General features: G+C 41.0%; 1 protein-coding gene across 3 annotated transcripts in view; it reads right to left on the reverse strand.

Moving 5' to 3' along the window:
• The window catches only part of tbc1d1 (TBC1 (tre-2/USP6, BUB2, cdc16) domain family, member 1), a 71400-nt gene that overhangs the window by 42536 nt on the left and 5053 nt on the right, over window positions 1-23811 (reverse strand). Inside the window, exon 1 of one of the 3 annotated variants that reach the window (XM_084004845.1) lies at window positions 19153-19331. The exons of the other annotated variants lie outside the window; for them this stretch is intronic. Within the exon in view, the coding sequence (XP_083860971.1) occupies window positions 19153-19221 (69 nt within the window). The 5' untranslated portion in view covers window positions 19222-19331. Of the gene's footprint in view, window positions 1-19152; window positions 19332-23811 lie in introns of those variants that run through there. 3 annotated transcript variants of the gene reach the window in all.

Raw genomic sequence — 23811 nt, forward strand, 5'->3', positions numbered from 1 at the left:
CATTCGATGTGAGCGAATCTTTTGGAGACAAACGGGACGTGTACCGGCCGCTCCGATGCATCATGAAACATTTTTTTTAGTGTGTAACTTATAGAAGAAGGTAGGGTTGCACGGTATACCGGTACTAATTTGGTACCGGGGTACTGAGGCATTTAAAACGGTACTATATTGCATTTGGACGGGACCGGTACTTGCAGCGCCGCCGGCAGCGCCCGCAACAGCGCGGCGAACTCGCCACGTGACGTCACCGCGTTGTAACTACAGCTGAGAGGACGAGGAGCGAGCCGCAGCTTGGGGAGATAAAAGGAAAAAGCAAGCAAGCCGGAGGAAACCGCTAGCAAGTTAGCGAGCAGCTAGACTGGAGCAACAAACGGAGCAGGAGGAAAGCTTGGAGAGAGCGCGCGAGAGAGAGAGCGCGAGAGAGAGAGAGCGTGAGCGAAGCACGGAGAGGAGAATGGCTGCTGCAACCGTCACCACGCCGCAACTTGCGGACAAACCAGCGCCGCGAAGTGCGATATGGCCGTACTTTAGCTTAAAACAAATGCGCAAGGCGAGTAGTTAACGCTGATGCACCACTGTGTAAACGGTGTTTAAAACGTGCATGGCTAACGGCGGAAACCAGCACCCAGACCTGCACACTGAGCTCAGGGAACGACAGGTCATTTACTCAGGAAGAAAAGCCACATTCAGTGCTAAAAGCAAGCGCCACCCCCCTTCACTCTTAACAAAAGTAGCTCTGGAAGAAAAAAAATAGAGCTGGTTTATTTATATTATTATATTTTATATTATATTATTGTATTTATATTTTAACATTTTTTAAATTGTGTGCATTAGAAAAGCTTGTCTTTGTGGTATTTTATTTTATTTTCTGATTAATATGTTATTGTTCTAAGATTTTCTATTAAAATAAAGTCAGTAATGACATTTTTTGCGTTCACTTTTTATATGAAAAAGTATCGAAAAGTACCGAAACACATGTTGGTACCGGTACCGGTACCAAAATGTTGGTATCGTGACAACACTAGAAGAAGGTTCTGGTTTCGTAAATAATTGCAAAGTTCATAACCCTGGCGAAACAACTATGCAACAGGCGGTACAGACAGCGTCGCCGGACTCCACGCTGGAGCGGATTTTTAAAAAAAAGTGAGGTGAGTGGAAGAGCGGGGGCGGGACAGTGTGTGCCGGAGGCAGCAGGAGAGAGAGCGAGAGAGAGAGAGAAAGAGAGAAGAGAGAGTTGCGAAAGAGCAGGCGGCAGGCACGGCACAAAATTAAATTTGGACCAAATGTGCAGTACTTTAAACGCAAATTATTTTATATCAATGTTGAGGATAACGTCGCGTTCCATATCTCGTTTGAAAAAATATCTATATATCGCCCAGCCCTAGGCAAAAGTATTTGCAACAAGATTATTTCTTCGTTTCGTGACACAGACGTGTTGCTATTCTGTTGGGCTAAATGTCTGCCCACAAGTCGAGTGAGGGTTGAATGAGGACAGCCGAGAACCAATGAACCATAATTCAGGGCTCCCATTCACACAAAATCTTTTTTGTAACCACTCTTTCCATGACTAACACAGAGGATTTCCATGGACATTAACAGTCTGACACATTGCTTGTGTCACTTTTAAAGGGAGACAAGCGCCGGACAAACAGAAGAACAAGAATGGTCAAGAAAAAAAGAGGCCAGATAAGTTTTGATAAACAGGCTTGAGTCAAAAGCTAAACAACAGCCAACCTTAAATAAATAAATAAAAATAAAATCAATAATGTCAAGCAAATCTTGTCTGATTGTCTGATTTTGGAGTCCGCTCGTTTCAGCCTTCAGCGCTTTCAAAGGACCCGGCCGACGTAGACCACGAAGGCAGCATGCTCCGTACAACTGCTGAATTGGGACACAATCACAGTCCCAGTAACATATGACTTAGTACAAAGCTTACATTTATCATTCACTAACAAGCAGTTGTTGCAACACTTGTGGGTCATTCCAATCCACTATCAATATTGGTTTGATAACAAATGCCTGTTTAAACCTTAAATCCTGGTTTAAGCTGAATCACTGAGTCAGTACAACAGAACAAAGCAAAAACCTGCTAAAAAGGTGCAAGTGTGCATGAATGACCACAACCTTGGCTCACTCCCAACTCAACATGGATACACATAAAGAAAAGAAATGTCTATTGTTCTGTTACTGTTCATTGTGAACCAAAATCAAATATCAGAAACAAGCCATAACAACTACACTGTGCTTTCAAAGAAATGTCAAAACATAGGCACGAGAAAGGGCAAACAATGAAACGTGTTACACACCAGACATGTCACTCTGGCCAAAATGATTGCGATTCACAATATTAATGTGATAATTATCAAAACATGCTTTGAGCTTTTAAACACTTTCCTTTTTGTTTAGAAACAAATATTTTTATTGCGTCACATTCTTTTAAGTGAAAAACAATCAAATCATCGTAAAGAAGATAATCATAAAACATAAGGTCTCCCTGCACCAATAAAGGATAAATTAATTAATATTTTAGTATCCTGTATTTTTTTTAAATAGCCTCCATGATCGTGAATTTTTTTTCCAAGTGACTCGTGATGATATTCACGATTCCCCCGATAATGGAAATTCACCACAATCAACTTATTGTATGTTTTTTCCCCGATCGGTGATCTTATATCGTCCCGTTCTTATTACATACATCCATATGGAAATATATATCCATACACATCCAAATACACAAGACGATCACATATACATCCACACGCGCACATAAAAATGTACTCTTAATTTCAGCTATTGGGAAACACTGTTCTATAGTCAGTTTACAGACGAGATTTAAATGTAGTCAGCTGATCTGATGCTCAGTGGAAGGCTGTTCCACAGACGAGGAGTCAGTACTGCAGAGACTCAAGTGTTTTTAACCTGGACCCTTGAATACTTAATACTACTTAATGACGATTTAAGATTATTGACACCAAGATTTTGTTACAACACAATGACTAGGTGATGATACAGCAGTGATATTGTGTTATTAACTTGTAACCTTGTGCTGATAATTGCAGCAGTTGCAAAACCAATACTGTAACTAAAAGGATGCTATACAGGAAAAAGTCCCTACTCATCCTACTGTGTCAAAATAACTGATTAAATTCAGTGACGCGGACTACTCAAGTATCAAACTTAATGTGTACCTTTACTTGGTTCATGTATTTCCTACTTTGACAAACAGGACTTATGTCTTCACAAATAAATTTTACATTTCCTAGGGTTCTGTTTACAACAACTTCCTCTATATAAATACACACAAACACACACACACACCTGTAACACCCAGACTTTTATAAAAAAAAAATAAAAAATCAGGGTCAGACGTATTATAAGGCGTATTCAGAGAGAAATATGTATATACTAGGGATGAAACGGTTCTCAAAATAATATTTAACCGTACAGTACGCCATGCAAGGTTCAATACGCACTTGTGAATTGAGGTATTTTGGGTTTTGCAATAAAATTTTGCGTGATTTCATGTTTCCATCCTTGTATTTCTCTCTGAATTGGCTATGTCGGAGCTTTAGAGGAGCACTTGAACGCAGCATGTGTTCACATGAAGAGCAGTACTCCAAACCCGCCCCCTGTATGAAAGTCATATAAAGGCTTCTGAAGTACAGGTATTTTTATTTAAATCGGTGACTTTATGTTTACAGGTTTATTTATTTCAAACAGTGACTTTATGTTTTAAATATGTACACATTTGAAATATGTAAATATACCAGTCATCATAGGCTAAGAAGCACTTTTGCATTTGAAAGTGTTAGCTTATAAGCAAAATAAAGAATAATTTTTGAATATATAAATAGCAAATTTTTTCTCCTTGCGCACAAAATGTGTACCGAAACAGAACCAAAATCGTAACCCAAGAACCGAGGTATGTATTGAACCGTGGGCTCACTGTATTGTTGCATCCCTATTATATACATGTTGCAGAGATTGGTTCGAAGTGTGTTCAGACTGCAATCAGGACAATGCAAAGGTAAACACCCTAAACGGCATGCGCTTGCAAAGTGTTTTGTGATTGGTAAGAATTTTGTGGGACATTAGAATTTCTGCTTCTGGAGTGCTGCAGGAATAAGTCCAAAATAAGTCCTGGTAAGGAGTTTCTGCACTTCCGGTTCACTCATCTCAAAGTCAACTGGTTTTTGGTTAGATGCCTAAAATATCTTCTTTAGTTAACACAAGCTTAAAGGCAGGAACACACCGGCCCAACCGTTGGACGTCCGAAGCGTTTGGAGAGGCTCGGACGAGGTCGGGAACACATATGTTTGGTGTGTACAGCTGCGTCGGAAGCTTTCGGAGCCGCGCGGACGTTGTCTGATCAGACTGAGCATGCGAAGTCTGAGGAGGAGGGCTGTTGGACGTCTGAGCCATTGGATACTCTGATTGGCGGTGTGCTAGCGAATCAGAGTATCCAATGGCGGTGTGTGGGCGGGGCGGAAGTGACGATGGTAAACTCCGTATTACTCGTTCCCTACTGAGACGACGTCTTCGTAAAATAATGAGCCCGAGAGCACACAACGCGAGTGTCACCCTAGCCAGAGTCATCTTTCCAGAAATGCCAAGTATTTAGTCCACAAAGGTCTTCTCGAGTCGAACGAATACTGAACCAAGACGTGTGTGCATTGTTTTTATCTGCACTCCGTTCCGTCATTTCCTCAGACCTGCAAACTCCTCAGAGGAAAAAAGGTGACAGTGTCACGGGGGGATTTTTTTTTTTGATGGTACTATGCAAATGACACTAGTGCTGGGCGGTATGACCAAAAATGTATATCACGGTATTTTTCAAAATGATATCGGTTTCACGGTATTTTTTTTTTCAAGCACGACTGGGTGTTAACCTAATTTTCTAATAATTTAGAGAATAATTACTGCAGTAAATTGGCTTGGACTGACATATTTTAATGTCATAAGGAGTGAATATTGTAGAAAAACATTAATGTCCACACTAGCATTAATGATGTGAAGGAATCAGAATGCATGACTGTTGCAGTCAAAATACAGAACCCTTTATTGTTTTGCAACTTGAAAAAACATCTTTTGTAAACCAACTGGCTACACAATGTAAACAATACGTCTCCTGTAACTGCAATATGAAGACTTCTTTATCCACTGGACATCAATTAAGGCAACATCCATAAATAATATTGAAACAAATAAATTAAAAAAATAAATAGTTCCACAGTTTGCTTTTCTTGTCGTAGGCAGTCCCCCTAGCAAACGCGTCTTTGAGTGACATTTGACTCGTCTCTTCTCCCGCAGTGCGAACAGCGGCTACAACTTTAGCCCGACGGCATTTGCAGAATATTGTTGTTTGTTCGACGTCGATTTTTTAAAGCCGAAGAATTTCCAAACAACAGACACGGCTCCTCTTTTCGGCACAAGTTCTTCTGTTTCATTGCTTGCTCGTTCGGAACTTTCGGCGAAAGTTTCGGCGAAAAAAAGAAATGGATAAACACGGCGAAAGTTTCGGCAAAAAGAAACTTTCGCCGTGTTTATCTATTTTTTCACCGCATCTTACGCTCAACACAGGCTGTGCTCTCGCATGCTGCTTGTTTGGTGCAGCTGCTAAACAGCCCCCTCTCAAACAATGTCCGGCGGCGCAACGTTCCGCCGCTCTGCGTTCCCGACGTTCATACGCTACACACTCACCGGTATTGGGGTATATGAAAAATGCATATCATAAACAAAAAAAACACCGGTATTCGGTATGAACCGGTATACCGCCCAGCACTAAATGACACTAGTCTGAGCGTGACTTAACAAAACTCAGCATACTTTCTCAAAAATCATTGTCATTGAGGGATTTGCGCGGTAGCCAGGCGACCGTCTCATCGAATGGCGAGCTCAGTTGGCGCTGTGTGCTTCAAGATTCCGATTGGCTCAGAGAAATGTCAATTATAAGAAAGATTCTGAAGCAAGTGCTGAGATTCCGATTGGCCCAGAGAAATGTCAATTATTATTGTTCAATAACGAAAAACCATGCAAAAGTGCATTCAACCTTTCTCCGTGAACAAAAACTACAGCTCCCATGATGCCCCGCGGCAAACCAGGAAGTGCAGCCCCCACGTCAAGTGCCAGTCCCTGTGATTCACTCATCAAAACTAAACAAACAAGTATGGATAAACACGGATGGAACAACAACGTTATAAATCCAAATATTATCTTTATGTGCCACAGCTTCACCATTTCATTAACTTTTAACTTCTATTGTCAGTAACTTAACTGCTTGGATCTACCGGAGCATAGCGTTATCGCATTTGCTTTAACGTACAATACAGGGGAGCGGACAAAATACAGAGCGACGATACAGCATAGCGTTAGCAGACAACATGAAGCGTACAACATGAAAGCACACAAGAAAATAAGAACTTAAGAGAGCTTACCAAGTGGCTGCATACCGGGTTGAAAGTCAGTACAAAGAAACTACTCTTGCGCTTCCTTTTCACGGAGTAAACACCGGTCACATGGACCCACATTCACCCATCTCTTAAAGAGGAACTACACCATTGGGCTGCTGAACCTCGAACGGTTCTCAATGAATATTACTTGCGGGATTTTAGCTCTGGATTAACATACACAAAAATAAAAAATAAACTACACAAATGACATTACTGCACAGAAAACACAACAATAAGAATGATCCAATAATTGTTCGCAATTCTGGACCCCCCCCCCCCCCCCCCCCCAAAAGAAAACTCTCCGGTTCTACACGATCCACGTGAATGACCAAATTGACCAAGAAAACGGCGATTGTCGCCGAAAAGCGACAACTTTGCAGCTCTGTTTCCTGTTTTCCTGTTTTGGAGTACTGGCACGAGACTAGCGCCACCCGCTGTTAAGGAGGCTTATTGCATCTCGCGCAAGCGCAGAACGTGCACGCTGCTGTGTCATCGGAAGCACGTCGAAGCGGTGTGTACAACGCAACTTTTCTGCCGAACGGGTCAGACGAGAGGCAACAGAGTGGGCGGAGAGTGGTCGGATAAGGCAGTTGGACGTCTGGGCGGTGTGTGGGGGCCTTAAGAGTACGTTATGTTCTATGATATAAAATATGTGAGTACATACGCTGAGCGATGCTAACTTCCAGGGTTGGCCCACAGAAATATGTCATCCCTGCAGCAGTGTATTGTGGGCCAACTTTGCTACACCACATTGCCTGTAAAGCAAGCCAAGGAACAAAAATGAGGAAGTAGATGAGCAAAGCAGAAACAGTGGTTGAGTCAGATCAGTGATGCCATTGTTGTGTGATGAGAGCTACTGAATGTGCAGTCTCACAGACTGACGGTTCACGCCAGGTCCTGCTGCATCTTGCCTCGGCATGAGATGTGTTCACTCCTGTTCATTTATCAAAACAATACCTGCCTCATTTTGTTCCGTCTCAGCTGTGTGTGCGTCAGCTCTCATGAATGGGTTTGGCCCTTTAACTTTCTCAAAAGACATCAAAACAGCAGGACAGTAGTGAAAAGTAAGGAGGTACATTTACCCAAGCAGTCAATTTGAGTACAATTTTGAAGTACTACACTTGACAACCTGTTTTTATTTTTTTACTCCGCTACCTTTACCTGTATTTGCTTTGCAGATTTAGATGTTACATCATTCCTAAAGATTAAATGAACCAACTGTATATCCTACAGTAAAAATCCACCTCAACCGGATGCAACATTAAAATGCTTCTTCCACATTAATGGACTGGTAACTGGGCATTGGATGATATGAAGATTCATGGAACGACTATCCCGGCCAAAATAATTGTGTTAAAATGGCACTAAAAAAGATTGGCATCACTTTTCATGTTGATAAGAAAGAAATATTTTTATAGCGTCACAAATAAGTCACGTCTCTATAAGGAAAGCAGCTAGAGAGCTTTTTCAAGTAACTTGCTGAGACATTTAAGATTATCCGGATAATGGTAATACACCGTAATCAACTTATAGTGAGTGTTTTTTTATTGCGATTGGATCAAATCATATATCATCCCATCCCTACTGGTAACAATGCTGCAGTCATTGAAAGGCTCTGCAGACTCACACAGGTGACAGGTGTAGTGTTGCTTATGTTAGTAAATCAATAGAGCTTTTTCACAACACAATGTTTTGACTCGTCATAGCAGGAAGAGCACAGGTGTAATAAACAATAACAATGACTCAGATCTGTTAAATGTCCCGGCAACTATTTAAAGTGTAACTTCACGCCCACGTCCACCTACTGCATCATTTGAAAACATTTTTAAAAAGTGAGCAAGGGACATACTTCTGTATGTCGCAAACCTCACGTCAAAAAGCAACAGCTACAGTAACTTGTAAAATGTTTCCATAACCAGTGTAACGTTCACAGAGTGAAAACATGGTGGAATTTGCAAGCTAAAGTTAGCTAGCGAACTAGCCAGCAGCTAAATTTGAAAAAATGGAACAACTTAATGCTTCATCTAGACACTCTTGTCACAGCGTAGGAAAGCAAATTGCTTGCGCCAGCTAATCAGTCATTAGCACTGATTGGGCTGATATCTTATTTTCCAGTCCACAGAAAGCCAGAACAGGCTTGGTATGTGCTGTCACTGCTAGACAGTGGTTACGGAAAACGTAACAATGACAGACACTGTGGGGAGAGGCGAGGACAGGCGTGTGGTTAGGGCGTTAGCATTTTATTTCATGACGTAGATTAGTCCCAACTCTATCTCAGAATTGGCCATTGCTACATTAGGGCTGATGATGGCCTTCTGAACCATTTTCAAACAGGAAATGCCAATTTTCATAAATTTGGGAAGAAACATCAATATCAACACCAGTACTAATGCGTTTCACCAAAATACAGTCATAAAATTTAGTTCATAGCTTAAAAACATGTTTTAGTGTTACGTTACTTCATGATTATGTTGTGTAATGAGCATTTTAAATTATTAAAATAAACAGTCATGTAGCCTGGTTCGGTGGTTGCTTGGTTAGCAAGTGACTAACGCTCTCTCTTCTGCTCTCTACATGAAGATATAAGTAGGGATGGGTATCATTAGGACTTAATCAACATTACAACTCATCTCACTGATAGTCATCGTTTCCTTGTAATTACTAAATTATTTTGTGTGTGCATTAGCTTTGTTGTTAGCTGACTTCCGCTCTGTGTTCAGCCCCAACACAGAGAGCAGAGAGAGAGAAAGAGACTGCAGTGTGATAATAAATTACAACGAAGTGTTTAAAAGTAATGATGACAGAGCTGCTCTTTACTAATTTAGCATTTACTACTGGGTTTCGGTACCCAACCCTAGTTATGAGCTACTGTCGGTTAGGGGTGTGAATCTTTGGATTCACAGCGATTGATTTGATTAACGATACAGTAGTTGGCGATTCGATTCAACAACCTTTTTTTTTTTTTTTTGGAAAGATTCGATTCATTTCTGTAAACCACGATTCGATTCAGTAACTTGTAACCAAATTTCTATATCCATGATAACATGCAATAATGCGAGTGAGACTATTGGTTTTCTTCTGAAAGGTGAAAAAATAAACAGACCACAGAACTACTTATTTAACATAAAGTAGTCCTGCATAATATTTTATGCTTAATACAAAAATCTAATGCTCAGTTATTTTTAACATTATTCAATAGACTACATGCTGGCAGGGGAGAGAGTGTCTTAAACGTATTAAAACATTAATCATAATCAAGAATCACGATTTAACACATTTATATCCATTATTGGTGAAGCCAAAACGATTCATTCTATTTATTTATTTTAGCAGATCGATTTAGTTGAATCGGTAGGACTGACAATCGATTCATCCATTAATCGAATGAATCGTTACACCTCTACTGTCAGTACATTAAATATTCAACTGCAAGGAAAAAGAGTGATGGAGAAAAGATACACAGAAAATTAGACAAAAAAGGAAAAGAGAAAGATTGCACTCAGTTCCAATATGAATCTAAATCACAAACATTTTTACTTGGGGGCGTTATAAAGTGGCGAAGCCCCGCCCCTTCCGCTAGACTCCCATGGGACCCCTGAGATCGTAAAAAATGTATGTTTCTCAATGCAGATAATCAAATTATTTGCTGGTCCCAGTCGTTATATGCCCCGAATTAGAAATATGTTGTTTGTGGATTTAAATTATATTTTTTCATGTCAAGAGTTTGACCATTTATTGTGCAATTGTTCAGTTTAAAGCTGTAGAGAAAACACAATGAGAAAGACTACATGACGCGTATGTGACGTCACGTCACAGCGATTCAGTGCCGATCAAACAAAGATGCCGGTGTGTTTTGTTCCTGAATGTTCCGTTCCAGCAGGTACGACTGTTCATGCTTTCGGTTCCCCTCCGATGAGAAGACGAGGAATCGCTGGCTCAAACTGACGGATATCATTCACGCCGAGAGCAGCGAAGAGCTGGAGTTCACAAACACAAAACCTACCATTATCAAACTTCTACGCAATAAATCATATCTTTTTTTTCGCATTAAAAATTATCTTTAAAAACCACAGACAACATTATGTGAAATTCATGGCACAATTCAAACGGGACAAGAAAATAATTTCGATCTAGGGTATTGGGCATATCTAGGGCATGTATTCCATAGGAATACATGCATCAGAAATTCATATTGAGGTCCCATGTACCAGAAATAGAAAGGTGGGGTTCGCCACTCTATAGCAGTTTATTGACAAACGATGACCATTCAGCCAATGAATGTGTTTTCTGACCGACAACGCTGTGACTGCATTTACCAACTCCATGTGTTTGAAGTGTGGCCTGCGTTCGTTTCTGTGCCCTTAAATAATCTACCAAAGTACTCCCTCTGCTTCTTTTGCCTCTGTATATTTATATTCAGGAAATACGGTTGGCCTAAACATCCCGGGATAAGAAGGAACTTTTACAGTCTCCAAATCTTACTTTGCATTATGACGCAACTGTGCAGCATGCTGCTTTCATAAACTGTCCATGTTTTGAAGATAAGGCCCATACTCCCAGAGGAGACATGGCACCAGACATAAACACAGACTTGGATTTACTGTTCTGCTGGTTACTTTCCTTGTTGAATATGGACACAAAAACTTAGATCACATACTCATACTGGGTATGCTGACTTATATTTCAAATAAAATCTGTATCAATAAGTGAAAATCATAAATAGCATGACTATATTTTAAAAACACATTACATGGTATCCTCAATTAAACTTGAGGCTCATTTAATTCCCAAATAATCCTATAAAAATGAACAAAGCATACAGGCACAGGCTATATTGCCGATTCTATTTCAAATCTGTGTAAATCATATTTTTGTAGGTAATTGTTTTGACGCTTTGGAAGTAGGCATGGGAACATTTTATGACACGCTGGCTGGAATAATTAAGATTCATGATATCCAGATAATCATCAAAATCTGCTATAAAAAAATTGGCACTTATACATACTGGTAACACTTTAACAAGAAACAAATGTTTGTTTATTTAAAATTGTATGAATAAATTAATTATTAATATTGTAACTGCTCATTAATAAAATAATCTGCACAATTGCAAGTAAAAAATTTCTTTTGCAAGTATATCTGTGATCCAAAAAGACATCAAAGATATGCCCTGCTAGGCAGGAATGCAGATTAATTTTCCTTGGCCTTTTCCCATCCCTCGATTACCTGTTGTTACATAGTGATTCCACCATAATCAGAGATAAGACCATGTGAGAAAACAGCTGTTGTTTGAAGGAGATGTTTTAACAACAATACGAAATAGATATTGCAGAGAGAACAAGAGCTCTGAATAGGTGATGTCATTTAAACTACTAATGCCATTGTTTTCAAGTATTTAAATAAAAATTGTGTTTTATGAACATAGCCACTATAGAAAACAATAATAAAGTATAAAGATGACACTTTTCATATTTTCCAGTTTACACTGAATTTAGGACGGTTGAAATTATTTGTTGAGACAGCGGTAAAATAAAAACTAGCCTTGCTGTAAATTATAGTTTTGAAAGAAAACTGGAATCTGCTAAAAAAAATTGCAATCTCCCCAAATTATGCACAGTTTATCCTGGATAGCAGAAGCATTCCTGCTAGCTACCCAGTGTTTCCCAAACATTGACGAGACTATGGTGTACCGCCATAGTCAAATTTCGGCCGCCATAGTCTCAATGCTCGCCAAAAATTATTTTATCAAGGCAAATGGACTTAACTAGCAGCTCTAATGATAGGCTTAAACAGGAGGGCAGCAGCGCTTATTATAAGGGGAAATCCTCGCAGCTGGTTTGGTTCACCAACGTTCTGTTTTCCCCCGTCGCCATGGCAAGGCGTCCCCCGCACCTACCCACCCCCCTCAGCTGTGCCAGTTTGACAGTGCGTCAAAACCAAAACACCAAGGAACGCTGAGGAATAGTCACCCACTTATATTAATATTAATAATAATAATAGTCATAATAAACTAATAGTATAGGCTCATCTTTTCTCCTCAACCCCATTTAGTATGTCAACATTTGTATCAGTAACAGCAGTTTGTAAGAAATTGGTCAGTAATTGATATGTCATATTTTGATTCTCAAAATTCACCAAATTGATGCATTAAAATAAAATCTATTCAAAATGTTCTCCCGGGGGCATGCCCCCAAACCCCCCTAGAGGATCGCGAGCCATCACCATAGTCTCCAAAAATCCTGTGAGAAACACTGCATCTACAGTAGAGATGGTGCCGATCGATCGGTAACTGATCGGATCGGGCCGATATGGTAAAAAAACGATCGATCCGAAATCCGATAAAAGGTTAAAATCACCGATCCGATCGCATTATATATATATATATTATACATGTGCTTGTGTTTGTTACATTCCGGATCCAAAGGGGGCGGTAGTGCGCCAAACCGCTGCCGCTTCAAAACAAAGAAGAAGTGTTGTGTTGTGGTCACACTGCCTGCATGCACTACTAACATGTCAGCTATATGGCAGTTTTTTTAAATATGTGAGACAGATATTCCACACGCTAGCTGTAACGCATGCAAGCGTTTAGTGCCTCGTGGGGGAAATAAAGCCAGTAGTTTTAATACTACAAATTTAATTCGGCACTTGAAGTCATTTCACGGCAGAGAACATAACGATTTCCTGCAACTGACAAGTGAAAAGAAAAAGACAACGCCGCCCCCACGGGCACTGCTGCAAAAGACATTGGAGAGCACGCAGCCCTACAACCCTCGCAATGAAAAGGCCATGGGAATCACTAGAACAGTGATGGAATTCATCTGCCTGGACGACCAGCCTTCCAGCGCGGTGGAAGGTTTCGGATTTCAGAGACTAGTCGCTAAACTCGACCCCCGGTACGTTGTCCCAGGCCGCCAGTACTTTGCATGAATAACATAAATGAAAGACTATAGGCCTTTGCATGAGTGGATGAATTAATGGGGAAAAAGAGTCAAATAATATAAATATTAATAATATCGTTCCACGTGATCGATCGGTTCTGATCGGTAATCGGATCGGTGAGGCTTTAGGTGATCGGTGATCGGTATCGGTCCCAAAAAACCTGATCGGACCATCTCTAATCTACAGACAACATACCAAACAATGACATCAAAACTGTAGAGTACTGAGTACTGCATAACACAGCTACTTTTTATTTCCGTCAATCCCAATGTCTTTAATGCTTGAGGTGGCAGATACTTAAATCACATCAATAAAAGCTGGAAGACGGAGCAAAAAACAGAAACCAATGACAGATTCTGCCCATGACCAATTCCCGATAGGTTCATTCTGTTCCCCAAACCTACTTTTTATTAAAACACATATTGTTCATGTTCTGTCATTTAAAATAGCTTTGCCTCAGACACCATATAATTTCCTACTATCAGTGTTTGACTCACTGTTCATTTCCTCTCTCCCAACATCATCAGCATCCAGACACCGTGTTTCTCACCCTCGAGCTGACTTGTTTTAATCATCCTGGCATGAGACAGGAGTCTGCTATCTGTCCACGAACAACAGACCTCTCTCTGTTTTGCTTCCCCCTCCATCTACCTCCTTCTGTTTTCACTACTTGATCCTCCGAAACACATCAACCAACAGATACATTAAGTCCTCTCCTCTCACTCCTTCACAGCGTCGGAGAGGAGGGGGATTTGTTTTCGTAGTTATGCTGGTCTAGTCTCTTCTCATTTCAGCCCACCTACATCAGCTTCACTCCCTCTGCTTTGCTTGACTGATAACGGCTCCTTAACTGCTCAGCATGATAGTAATTATCAACAATAATTTGGTAAAAAAACACAATTGAACTGCTGTGATGTTTACTAGTAGTTTATTAGGGCATGTAGTACCAAAAAGTGCCACAAAAACCCCACCAATATCAGGATTTTTAAAAATCACTTCGACAGAATGAGGCAAAACACCCACCCGAATTTTTTAATATGATTTTAACAAGAATTTGATCTTTCCAAAAAAGTAAGTTTGGACCTGATACTTGTTGTCAGTTTTTTGGAATATGACTCTGAAGTTGGGCAAAGATGTGTCTACTTCCATTTTTGAGCATTAAAGTCCCAGTCGGCAAGTCCAGCGGATCGAGGGCCTTAATATCTGTGAAACTAATCATCTGAGAGAAACCATATTTTGTAGAATGTTTAAGCTAACACCATAGATGGAGGCAGAACAGATAGAAGTCTTTTATCTGCAAAAATGGGAGCTCAGCCACTCTTCAAATTTACTATTTCATTTCAACAAGCCACATTTTGGGAGCAGTTAAGTACCTACCATACTAGGTTATACTTGAGCTACTTAAATATATATATATTATCTGTACGCAATTCCGGCTATCCGCGTGTTTGTCAGGGCCCTCTAGTGAAACGACTCATCACATCTGCGTGTATGTAAAAGCCCTTTAGGGTTAGGGTTAGGGTTCAGCGTTGATAAACACGCAAAAAGGCGATTGTGTGTAGTGATAACACGCCATAATGGCATACGAGTTGGCGTGTCATACATACACCACTTCATGAGATCAGTCTGGACATTCCATGTCTGGAGGCTATTAGTAACAGATATACACTGTTTGAAGGTCACAGGTAAAATGGAAAATGGCTTTTCAGAGTATGATGCCAAAAACCGTCTAAACTACCCTTCATTTAATGATGTTTCATGAGAAAACTGTTAACAGAAGGGACCTAATATTTTGGATTTTTCCTATTAACAAGTGTCTTTTTCCTAGAATTTTTACAGGACATTCTGAGATGGTCAGGTGGGAGGCATTTGATGAAATGACACAGAATGACCCTTAAGCCTTCCTCCGCAGCCACTGTTCAACATTCATCTATGCATGTTTCAATAGTGGGGACTCACTCACTCACTCACTCACTCACTCACTCACTCACTCACTCACTCACTCACTCTGCCCCCGAGACAAATATAGGCCAGCCCTTGGGTTCCAGCAAAAATCATAAGTATAATGAAAATAATAGTGTGTCGCAGCCTTAAAGGAATGTTTACAGTTTTGTACATCAGTTTCTGTGATCACGCGAGAGGGAAAAACAGCAGTCTCTAACAGCATCCTGGGATCTCTCCAGGCTTGATGAATCATATGTCATCCATTCTTAGCTTTCTCATTCTAATCCTTCCCTCTTCTTGACTGACCCTCAAACATCTGATTCGGAGTTGTGGATTAAAAGGATTAAAGGTCGGAGAGAGAGTCTGCCCCTCTGAGGGCAGCGTTGGCTGTAGACACACAGCAACTTGTTCAGAGTAACATGTACAAGTTCCCAGACAGGAAGGCAGTCGGACACAGCCTCAAGCTGTGACCCACAGACCTGGCCTCTCACAGGGAAACGACATTGACCAAGCATGTTGTCTTTCACAGAACCAAAATTAAATAGAACTACTGTTGTGCTGACCTTGAAAAGAAGGAAGTTACACAAGTTGCGCCGGTAAAAGAGAAGCTGCAATTCAGTGCAATAAACAACGTGAACTTTCCAAAAAGGTCAATCATATGGACGGCATAGTCGGGACTTACCGGGACTGAAAATTATTAGAAAAACATGGTTTTTCGATAATGTAGCTACAACTCCTACAGTGTAGGAGTGAACAACACATTCTGTTTTTCTGTCCAGCTGTGCTCTTTCATCAATATGAATGTACAAATGTAAGGTGGTTGATGAGATATTCTGTTTGAAAAGGGAAGACCAACTGGGGTGGGGGGTGGGATAATGTTTTGTATGTTTTCTACTTGTTTGTATGTTTGTTTATTTATTTGAAAAAAAAATCACGCATCTATTAGTAAAGGTCATGTAACATGATGTGATGTGTTTCAATAAACAGATTTATAAAAAAAACAAAAAAAAACATGGTTTTGTTTACATCCCTCCAACAGTCTCTAATCTTTGGTTACATTCAGATTATAACTTGTGTACCTCTCACAAGGCTTTATTATTTATTAAACAGCAGCAGGCTGTTATGACAAGACATTTTGCCCAACAAAGATTAAAGATAAAAACACAACATTACAACTTCAATTGCCCATCAAACCTTTCTACTTACAGAATTAGTAGAATCACCAACTTTGTTGTTTAAAAGTAACTTAGTTTCTAGATTTAACCTAGGTAAATGATCCATTAATGAATAAATATACACAAAGAGACTATTTTAATCACCACCTTAATCACAATAATTTGCAAGAAGCACTGAAAGTCAAATTTACCACAAGAGCCTCATGGATATTTTACTCATACAAGCATGACTGGAGGTACCAGGAGGTCAACATTAGAAGTAACAAGAGGAGTTTCACTGAAAACCACACACACACCAGCCAGCCTAGAAAAAACAACAACGCTGACGAGCCAGCGAAAAGTCCCACTTCGGCACTTCCCATGGTCATGTGCCTGGGTCTTGTGGAGCGGAGCCAGAGCTCGCAGAAGTTCAAAGTACAGAGGAGCCATACAGCAGATGTGAAACACTACAGACAGAAAGTGAAGCATAAGGGAGGGAAAGGGGAAAAAGGTTTGAAGGGTGGGGGATAGTGGTGGAGCAGGAAGTGCCACTGGGTTAGCCACAAGAGTCCAACACATTGACATCACTCCATTGGGATTAAGGAGCTACTTCACGGCACAAAGACAAGCAAGGCAGAGATGACGGACTCATTCAAACGTGATAGCAGGGACACAATGGAGGGGCTTGTTTCAAAGTGCTGAGTCAGAATTAACTCTTGGGTAAGAATAAATGAGGTCAGTAAGGCTCGCATATAAAATAATCTAAGAAGATTGTCAGTTACTGACTGCTAGACAGATGGTAAATTATATAACGACGAGAAGGTGCCTCCAGTTTACAAGCTTGTTTGAAATTACACCGACTAAGTCACAAGAAGAGGGAGGGAAAAGCATGTGACACCAAAGGGATTACAAGAAGAAGGCATGGCACAGACAGGAAAAGGAGATTCCGAGCACTCGTCTCTCTTGGATAATTTGGCTAATCATTAACCCCATTCACTGTGTTTTTTTTAAGGTTATTTTTTTTATTGGTCAAACTCAAATTACTGCCTATATGGAATTGTATTAGTGGAGATAGAAGGCAGTTGTTTTATCTGAGGAAGTTACAGATCAGCTCTTTCAAGTCATGTCAAGTCATTCTGGAGATGGAGGAGAATCTCTGACAAGCAATACCTTTTATCCACACCAAGTAAATATCACTCATTAGCATCCCCACCGCCACAACGCAAAACCACATCACAATCGCTTCATCAGAAAACCAAAAAACAGCTGCAAAAAAAACACTCCTCAATATTCTGCAGTTGACATGGTGATACTGTGTCTCCCTTTAGGAGAAGGTGTCTGTGTGAAACCAGACATAAGAGAGAGAGAGAGAGAGAGAGAGAGAGAGAGAGAGAGAGAGAGAGAGAGAGAGAGAGAGAGACTATGTGACTACAGACTAATAGTTCATAAGAAACAACTTGCCTGCTCTTCCAGGATTGAAGTCCTGGCATAGGAACAATGGTTCAGCAGGTGATATCCCCATGACTCACTCACTCACATACACCTACATTTGGCCTGTGTTTAGCAGCTGAGCAGACTGGATTTTCATGTAGTCAACTTTTAAAGATGGTCTGACAGTCTTACAGAACTGGCAGCTTTGACAACACGCAGTTAAAGGAATATGCCACATTTAAAAACTTGAATGTTTATCCATCGTTTCCAAACCATGTCGAGCGACACTGTGAGCTAAGAGCATGATGCATAAAGAACTAATTATAATTTTCCCTTATCAATTAATATGCACATTATTTTCTCCATCAATTTACAAATTAATTTGTCAGAAATATTTTTTTTTAAAGATTCCCATCACATGTTCCAAGAGCCAAAGGTGATGTGTTTGGCTGAATAACCTGAAAACCTGAATGCAGTCTGGTCCATTTACTGTGACAGAAGACTGTGGCCCTCTTTTGGGGAAACTGTAACTTGTAACTAAAAATGACTTGTAACTAAAGTACTAATAGGCTGTACTTTAAAATATATCACCAAAAGCAGGCACACATTATGATTTGCAGCAGATAAAAAGTAATTACCCAGATTTATAGTGCATGCTGTAATAAATAAAAAAAAACTTCAAACACACATCCATAGAAAGTACCAAAGTTAAAATGAAATCTCAGCAGATAGTTTCAGGAATATCTAATGTGGATACATTTTTGTTTAGCGCCTACAGTACATTCAAATCAAACTGCTGACAGCTGAAAAGGAAGTGAGCCCCAGTATTTACAACCATTTAGTGAGGTCACTGACCAGATATGGACCACTTAACTACAGTAGCCAGATATCAGGTAGTTAGTCCATGTCAAAGGTCACTTGTTATGTACACTGACAAACATACAGACATTTGACATGAAGAACAGCCCGTGTAACGTTAGCTAGCTTAATAAAGAACATATAATATAAGTTATGGGGAACTTGTGAGTAAAGGACATGTTATTAGACACGTAACGACCGCCGGAGTTGTGTCACGCCACAAGTCGTGTAACTTAGCTAACTCGTCGAACTCGGCTAACAACAGGTTGCGCTCATTTCACCGCCGCGACAGCTCGCCAACCAGCCCGGTAAAACGCTAGCTAACTCTCCACTTAGCACGCGTAATTAAAACAGCGCCGCGCCGACGTCAAACTCACATCTTTCTGCTCCTGTCTGAGGTTGAACAGGTTGAGTCGCTGGAGTCGCGCTTTCATCCCATCGGCCATGAACTCCTCGTAAAAGCGAGAGCTGCGCGGTGGACGCTACCTCTCCGGGACTGCTCTCTGACAGTGTGCGGGACACTTCAATATCATTTCATTGGAAAGTTGATTTTGCTCCCCGAAGCCGAGGATCCTGCGGTTAACCATCAAGTTGGCCAACACATCCGGTTTAGAAATTCCAAAGTAAGAGGATTCCAATTACTTCACATGTACATCCTCTACACAATGCATTGCTCGGCTATTATTGTGAAGGCCAGTTGTTCAACTTCCGACTTTATTCCAACTGATTGTTGTTACCTTGTGGCAAATAGATCCGCCAATACGTTTGGAGCATGGGGTGGACACAGTTCCTGTCCCGGGGTAGTCAAACTTTAGGCGGTAGACTTTTGGGGGGTTTTCCCTTCACCGTTACATAATTAGGACTGTGTGTGTGTGTGTGTGTGTGTGTGTGTGTGTGTGTGTGTGTGTGTGTGTGTGTGTGTGTGTGTGTGTGTGTGTGTGTGTGTGTGTGTGTGTATTATCTTCGTTGGTATGACTGCATGTAAACAATATTTCCGGTCTGGAAGCAGAGCAGACCCCAGAATGAACGCCCTTGGGATGCAATGCTACTGATAACGGGGATGAATTGTTAACGTCATGGAGCAGAAGTTTCAAACCGTCTTTTGATTACTTCGACAGTGTAACATCCAGTACTGTCTAATGTCCATGTCTTCAAATGAAGCAATATAAATACTACTGCACCATATATAATCAGCGTTTGATTCTTGTTATTGTTGTTTAACCACCAGTTGAAATTAATGACCATTGATTGAATTAATTTACCTCTATAGATTTTTTTTTATAACACCGGACTTAACAAACCTCAAAGTAGACCGTTGTGTCAAAAGTACAGACATTCCATATTAAAGTACAGATACTTAGAAGTAAAAGTACTGATACTTCTTTACTCGCTAACTAATAAAAAATAACAATAATTCCCCTCAAATGTAAGTAACAAGCTTTTTTTGAAAATATGTAGAGTATAAAGTACAGATATTTGTTTTAAAATGTAGGGAGTAAAAGTAAAAAGAGAAAAATAAATACTCAAGTAAAGTACAGATACTTGAAAACAGGGTTCCCACACTAAGTCAAATTCCCTGACTTTCACTGACTGAAAAGCTGACTTTCCTTGCAGCAACAAAAACAGCCAATGTATTTAAAACCCATTTACTTGTGAGCTATAAGAAAATCTTAAAGTTTTCACTGCTTGAACAGAGCACATTTATTGTTATTTGTTGTTGATGAGTTGGTGCTGAAAAAACAAGTAGCGATAACAACCACTCACAAAATGTGGGCAACTTGTGAAATAACTCTGTAGGAGAGGAGCATGAGAAACATTACATTTTGATCAATGGCAACTATATGTAAACATGCATATTTTAAACATGAATTGGCCCAAAAATGTATCAAATTCACTGACTTTGCCTGTCTGGAAAATTCCCTGATGTTCCAGAAATTCCCTGACCTGCGAGGAACCCTGTGGAAATTCTACTTCAGTAAAGTAACAAAGTATTTATACTTTGTTACTTTCTACCTCTACATAGGACTTAATGAAAAAACATTGTGAAACATTTGATAGCAATTAGAAACAGTGATAGAGTTGATACTGGAGAATGGGATACCACATAAGTCTTTGTTTAATATTTACTCTCATTAACGAAGATGAAGCAGCGGGTTTGGATTTAAGTAGTTATTAGGATTATATTAGATCAGACTTTATTGTCAGATTCCTCTGAACTTTACTGGCACAAGCAAAACCTGCCTCACATTTACATAGAATAAAAATCTAATATCGTGATTAATGTGATATACAAAGTTGACGATGTGTTTACTTCCTTAATCGCATGTTGATATCTAAAAGAGAATAGTTATTTTCATGTTGAATTCAGTCACCGTGAATTAATCACCAATGGTCAAAACTGGTATCTGATAGGACAATTAATCTGAGGTCACTTGTGAGCACTAGTGATGAAATTAATGATCTATAATACTAGTAAATTACTACACGCAACTAAATTGAATGAACCAGTGCATTCTGATTCGGAGTAGATAACGATAAAAAATACAAGTGCTAAGAACGAAATATGGAATATTTAATCATTACTATCTGTTCACTCGCAGAATTTTAATTAATAGTAATAAGAAAGATACATTTAATTCAACTGAAATGAAATAAACAAAACAAACATTAATTTAAAATATTTTACACTGAAACATAGTGAACTTTGTACACTTCAGTGGCGACACCTGGTGGCCACTCCAGGAGCAGCAGGCGAAACCCAACAAAAGACCCCCTAAGACACAGAGGGGGAAGGGTCACTCCGTGTCATTTCATCACATTTCTGAAAATCTTCCCACCTGACCATCACAGAATTTCTTGAAAAAAATCTAGTACAAAGATAGTACACTTGTTAATAGGACAAATCCAAAATGTTAGGTCTCTACTAGTTTTCTCATGAAACATCATTAAATGAAGGGTAGCTAAGACGGTTTTGGGCATCATACTCTCTTCTTTGGACACTCTCTGTCCCCCAATCTCACGACCTGCGCGATCATCTCCCCCCCCTCCCTGACTGTCTGAACCTCTGCGAACCAACAGATCATTGTTGCGAGCGTCTGAGAGAAAATGGAAGAAATCGGGCCAGCACGAGGACCTTGCTCACTACCACCACCTCCTCTCTAACTTCACCTCAACTGTTTCAGCAGCTAAATCTGCCTTCTACCTGACAAAGATCAACTCTTCTGCCTCCAACCCCAGGAAACTCTTCTCCATGTTCTCCTCCCTCCTCACCCCTCCTACCCCTCCGCCCCCTTCCTTCCTTACTGCCGATGACTTTGCTACTTACTTTACCAAGAAAGTAAATGACATCAGCTCCTCATTTACGCCTATTCCCTCCCAGAAGACATCTCCCCCAACTCTCAACTCGGATGGTCTTACCAGCTTTACCCCCCTCACCTCTGAAGATGTTCACGCACTTGTTACATCTAACCGTGCCACCACCTGCTCCCTCGACCCGATTCCCTCCTCTCTTCTCCAGGACATCTCACAAGACATCTTGCCATTCCTCACCACCCTGATCAACTCCTCCCTCACCTCAGGTGTCATTCCAGCGGATTTTAAGACAGCTACTGTGAAGCCTCTCCTTAAAAAACCCACCCTAGACGCTACTGACATCCAAAGCTACAGACCTGTATCTCTTCTTTCATTCCCCTCTAAAACCTTGGAACGTGCCGCCTACAACCAACTGTCATCCTATCTCTCGCAGAACAACCTCCTAGACCCTAATCAATCAGGATTCAGGACTGCTCACTCCACTGAGACGGCCCTCCTCACAGTGACCGAGTCCCTGCGAGACGCCAGAGCCTCGTCCCACTCCTCCGTTCTCGTTCTCCTCGACCTATCTGCTGCATTCGACACAGTCAACCACCAAATCCTCCTCTCCACTCTGGCTGAACTTGGCATAACTGACTCTGCTCTCACCTGGTTTACATCATACCTGACAAATCGCACTTTTCAGGTCACATGGAATGGCTCTATGTCCAAACCCTGTTCTCTGGACACGGGTGTCCCTCAAGGCTCAGTATTAGGACCGCTTCTGTTCTCACTATACACCAGATCACTAGGTTCTGTTATCACATCGCATGGATTCTCCTACCATTGCTACGCAGATGACACCCAGCTGTTCCTCTATTTTCCCCCGTCCTCTGACACTCACATTGCAACTCGCATCTCAAACTGTCTGGCTGACATCTCTGTCTGGACAACTGCACATCACCTCAAGCTTAACCTGAATAAAACCGAACTCCTCTTCATCCCAGGGAAAGACTGCCCTCGCATGGACCTGTCGGTCACTGTCGAGGGCATCACAGTATTGCCGTCGTCAACTGCGAGGAACCTGGGTGTAATCCTCGAGGACCAACTATCCTACACCCCCAACATCACTGCTGTGGCCCGATCCTGCAGATTTGCCCTCTACAATATCCGCAGGATTCGGACCTTCCTCACAAAGGATGCAACGCAACTCCTGGTCCAAGCACTGGTCATCTGCCGCCTTGACTACTGCAACTCTCTCCTGGCCGGACTCCCGGCCTCTGTGATTAAACCATTGCAGCGTATCCAGAACACTGCAGCACGCCTTATCTTCAATCTACCCAAATTCTCCCATGTGACCCCCCTCCTCCGTGACCTCCACTGGCTCCCTGTTGCAGCACGCATCCAATTTAAGACGATGACACTGGCCTTCGGGGCCACCAATGGAACGACACCCATCTACCTTCAAACACTGGTCAAACCTCATGCCCCGAAGCGAGCACTTCGCTCCTCTACTTCAGCTGGCCGGCTGGTACCACCATCGCTGAAATCAAACAAATGTTGCTCAGCAAATCCAGACTCTTCTCTGTTCTGCCGCCTCAGTGGTGGAACGAACTCCCGACCAATGTCAGGACAGCAGAGTCATTTGCCATCTTCCAAAAAAGGCTCAAGACTCACCTGTTCAGACTTCACCTCGACTCTACATAGCATGACCCACTAACCCCCCCCCCCCCAAAAAAAAACCT

Source organism: Eutrigla gurnardus, assembly GCF_963514095.1.
Source record: "Eutrigla gurnardus genome assembly, chromosome: 3".
In the NCBI taxonomy this organism is placed as follows: Eukaryota; Metazoa; Chordata; class Actinopteri; order Perciformes; family Triglidae; genus Eutrigla; species Eutrigla gurnardus.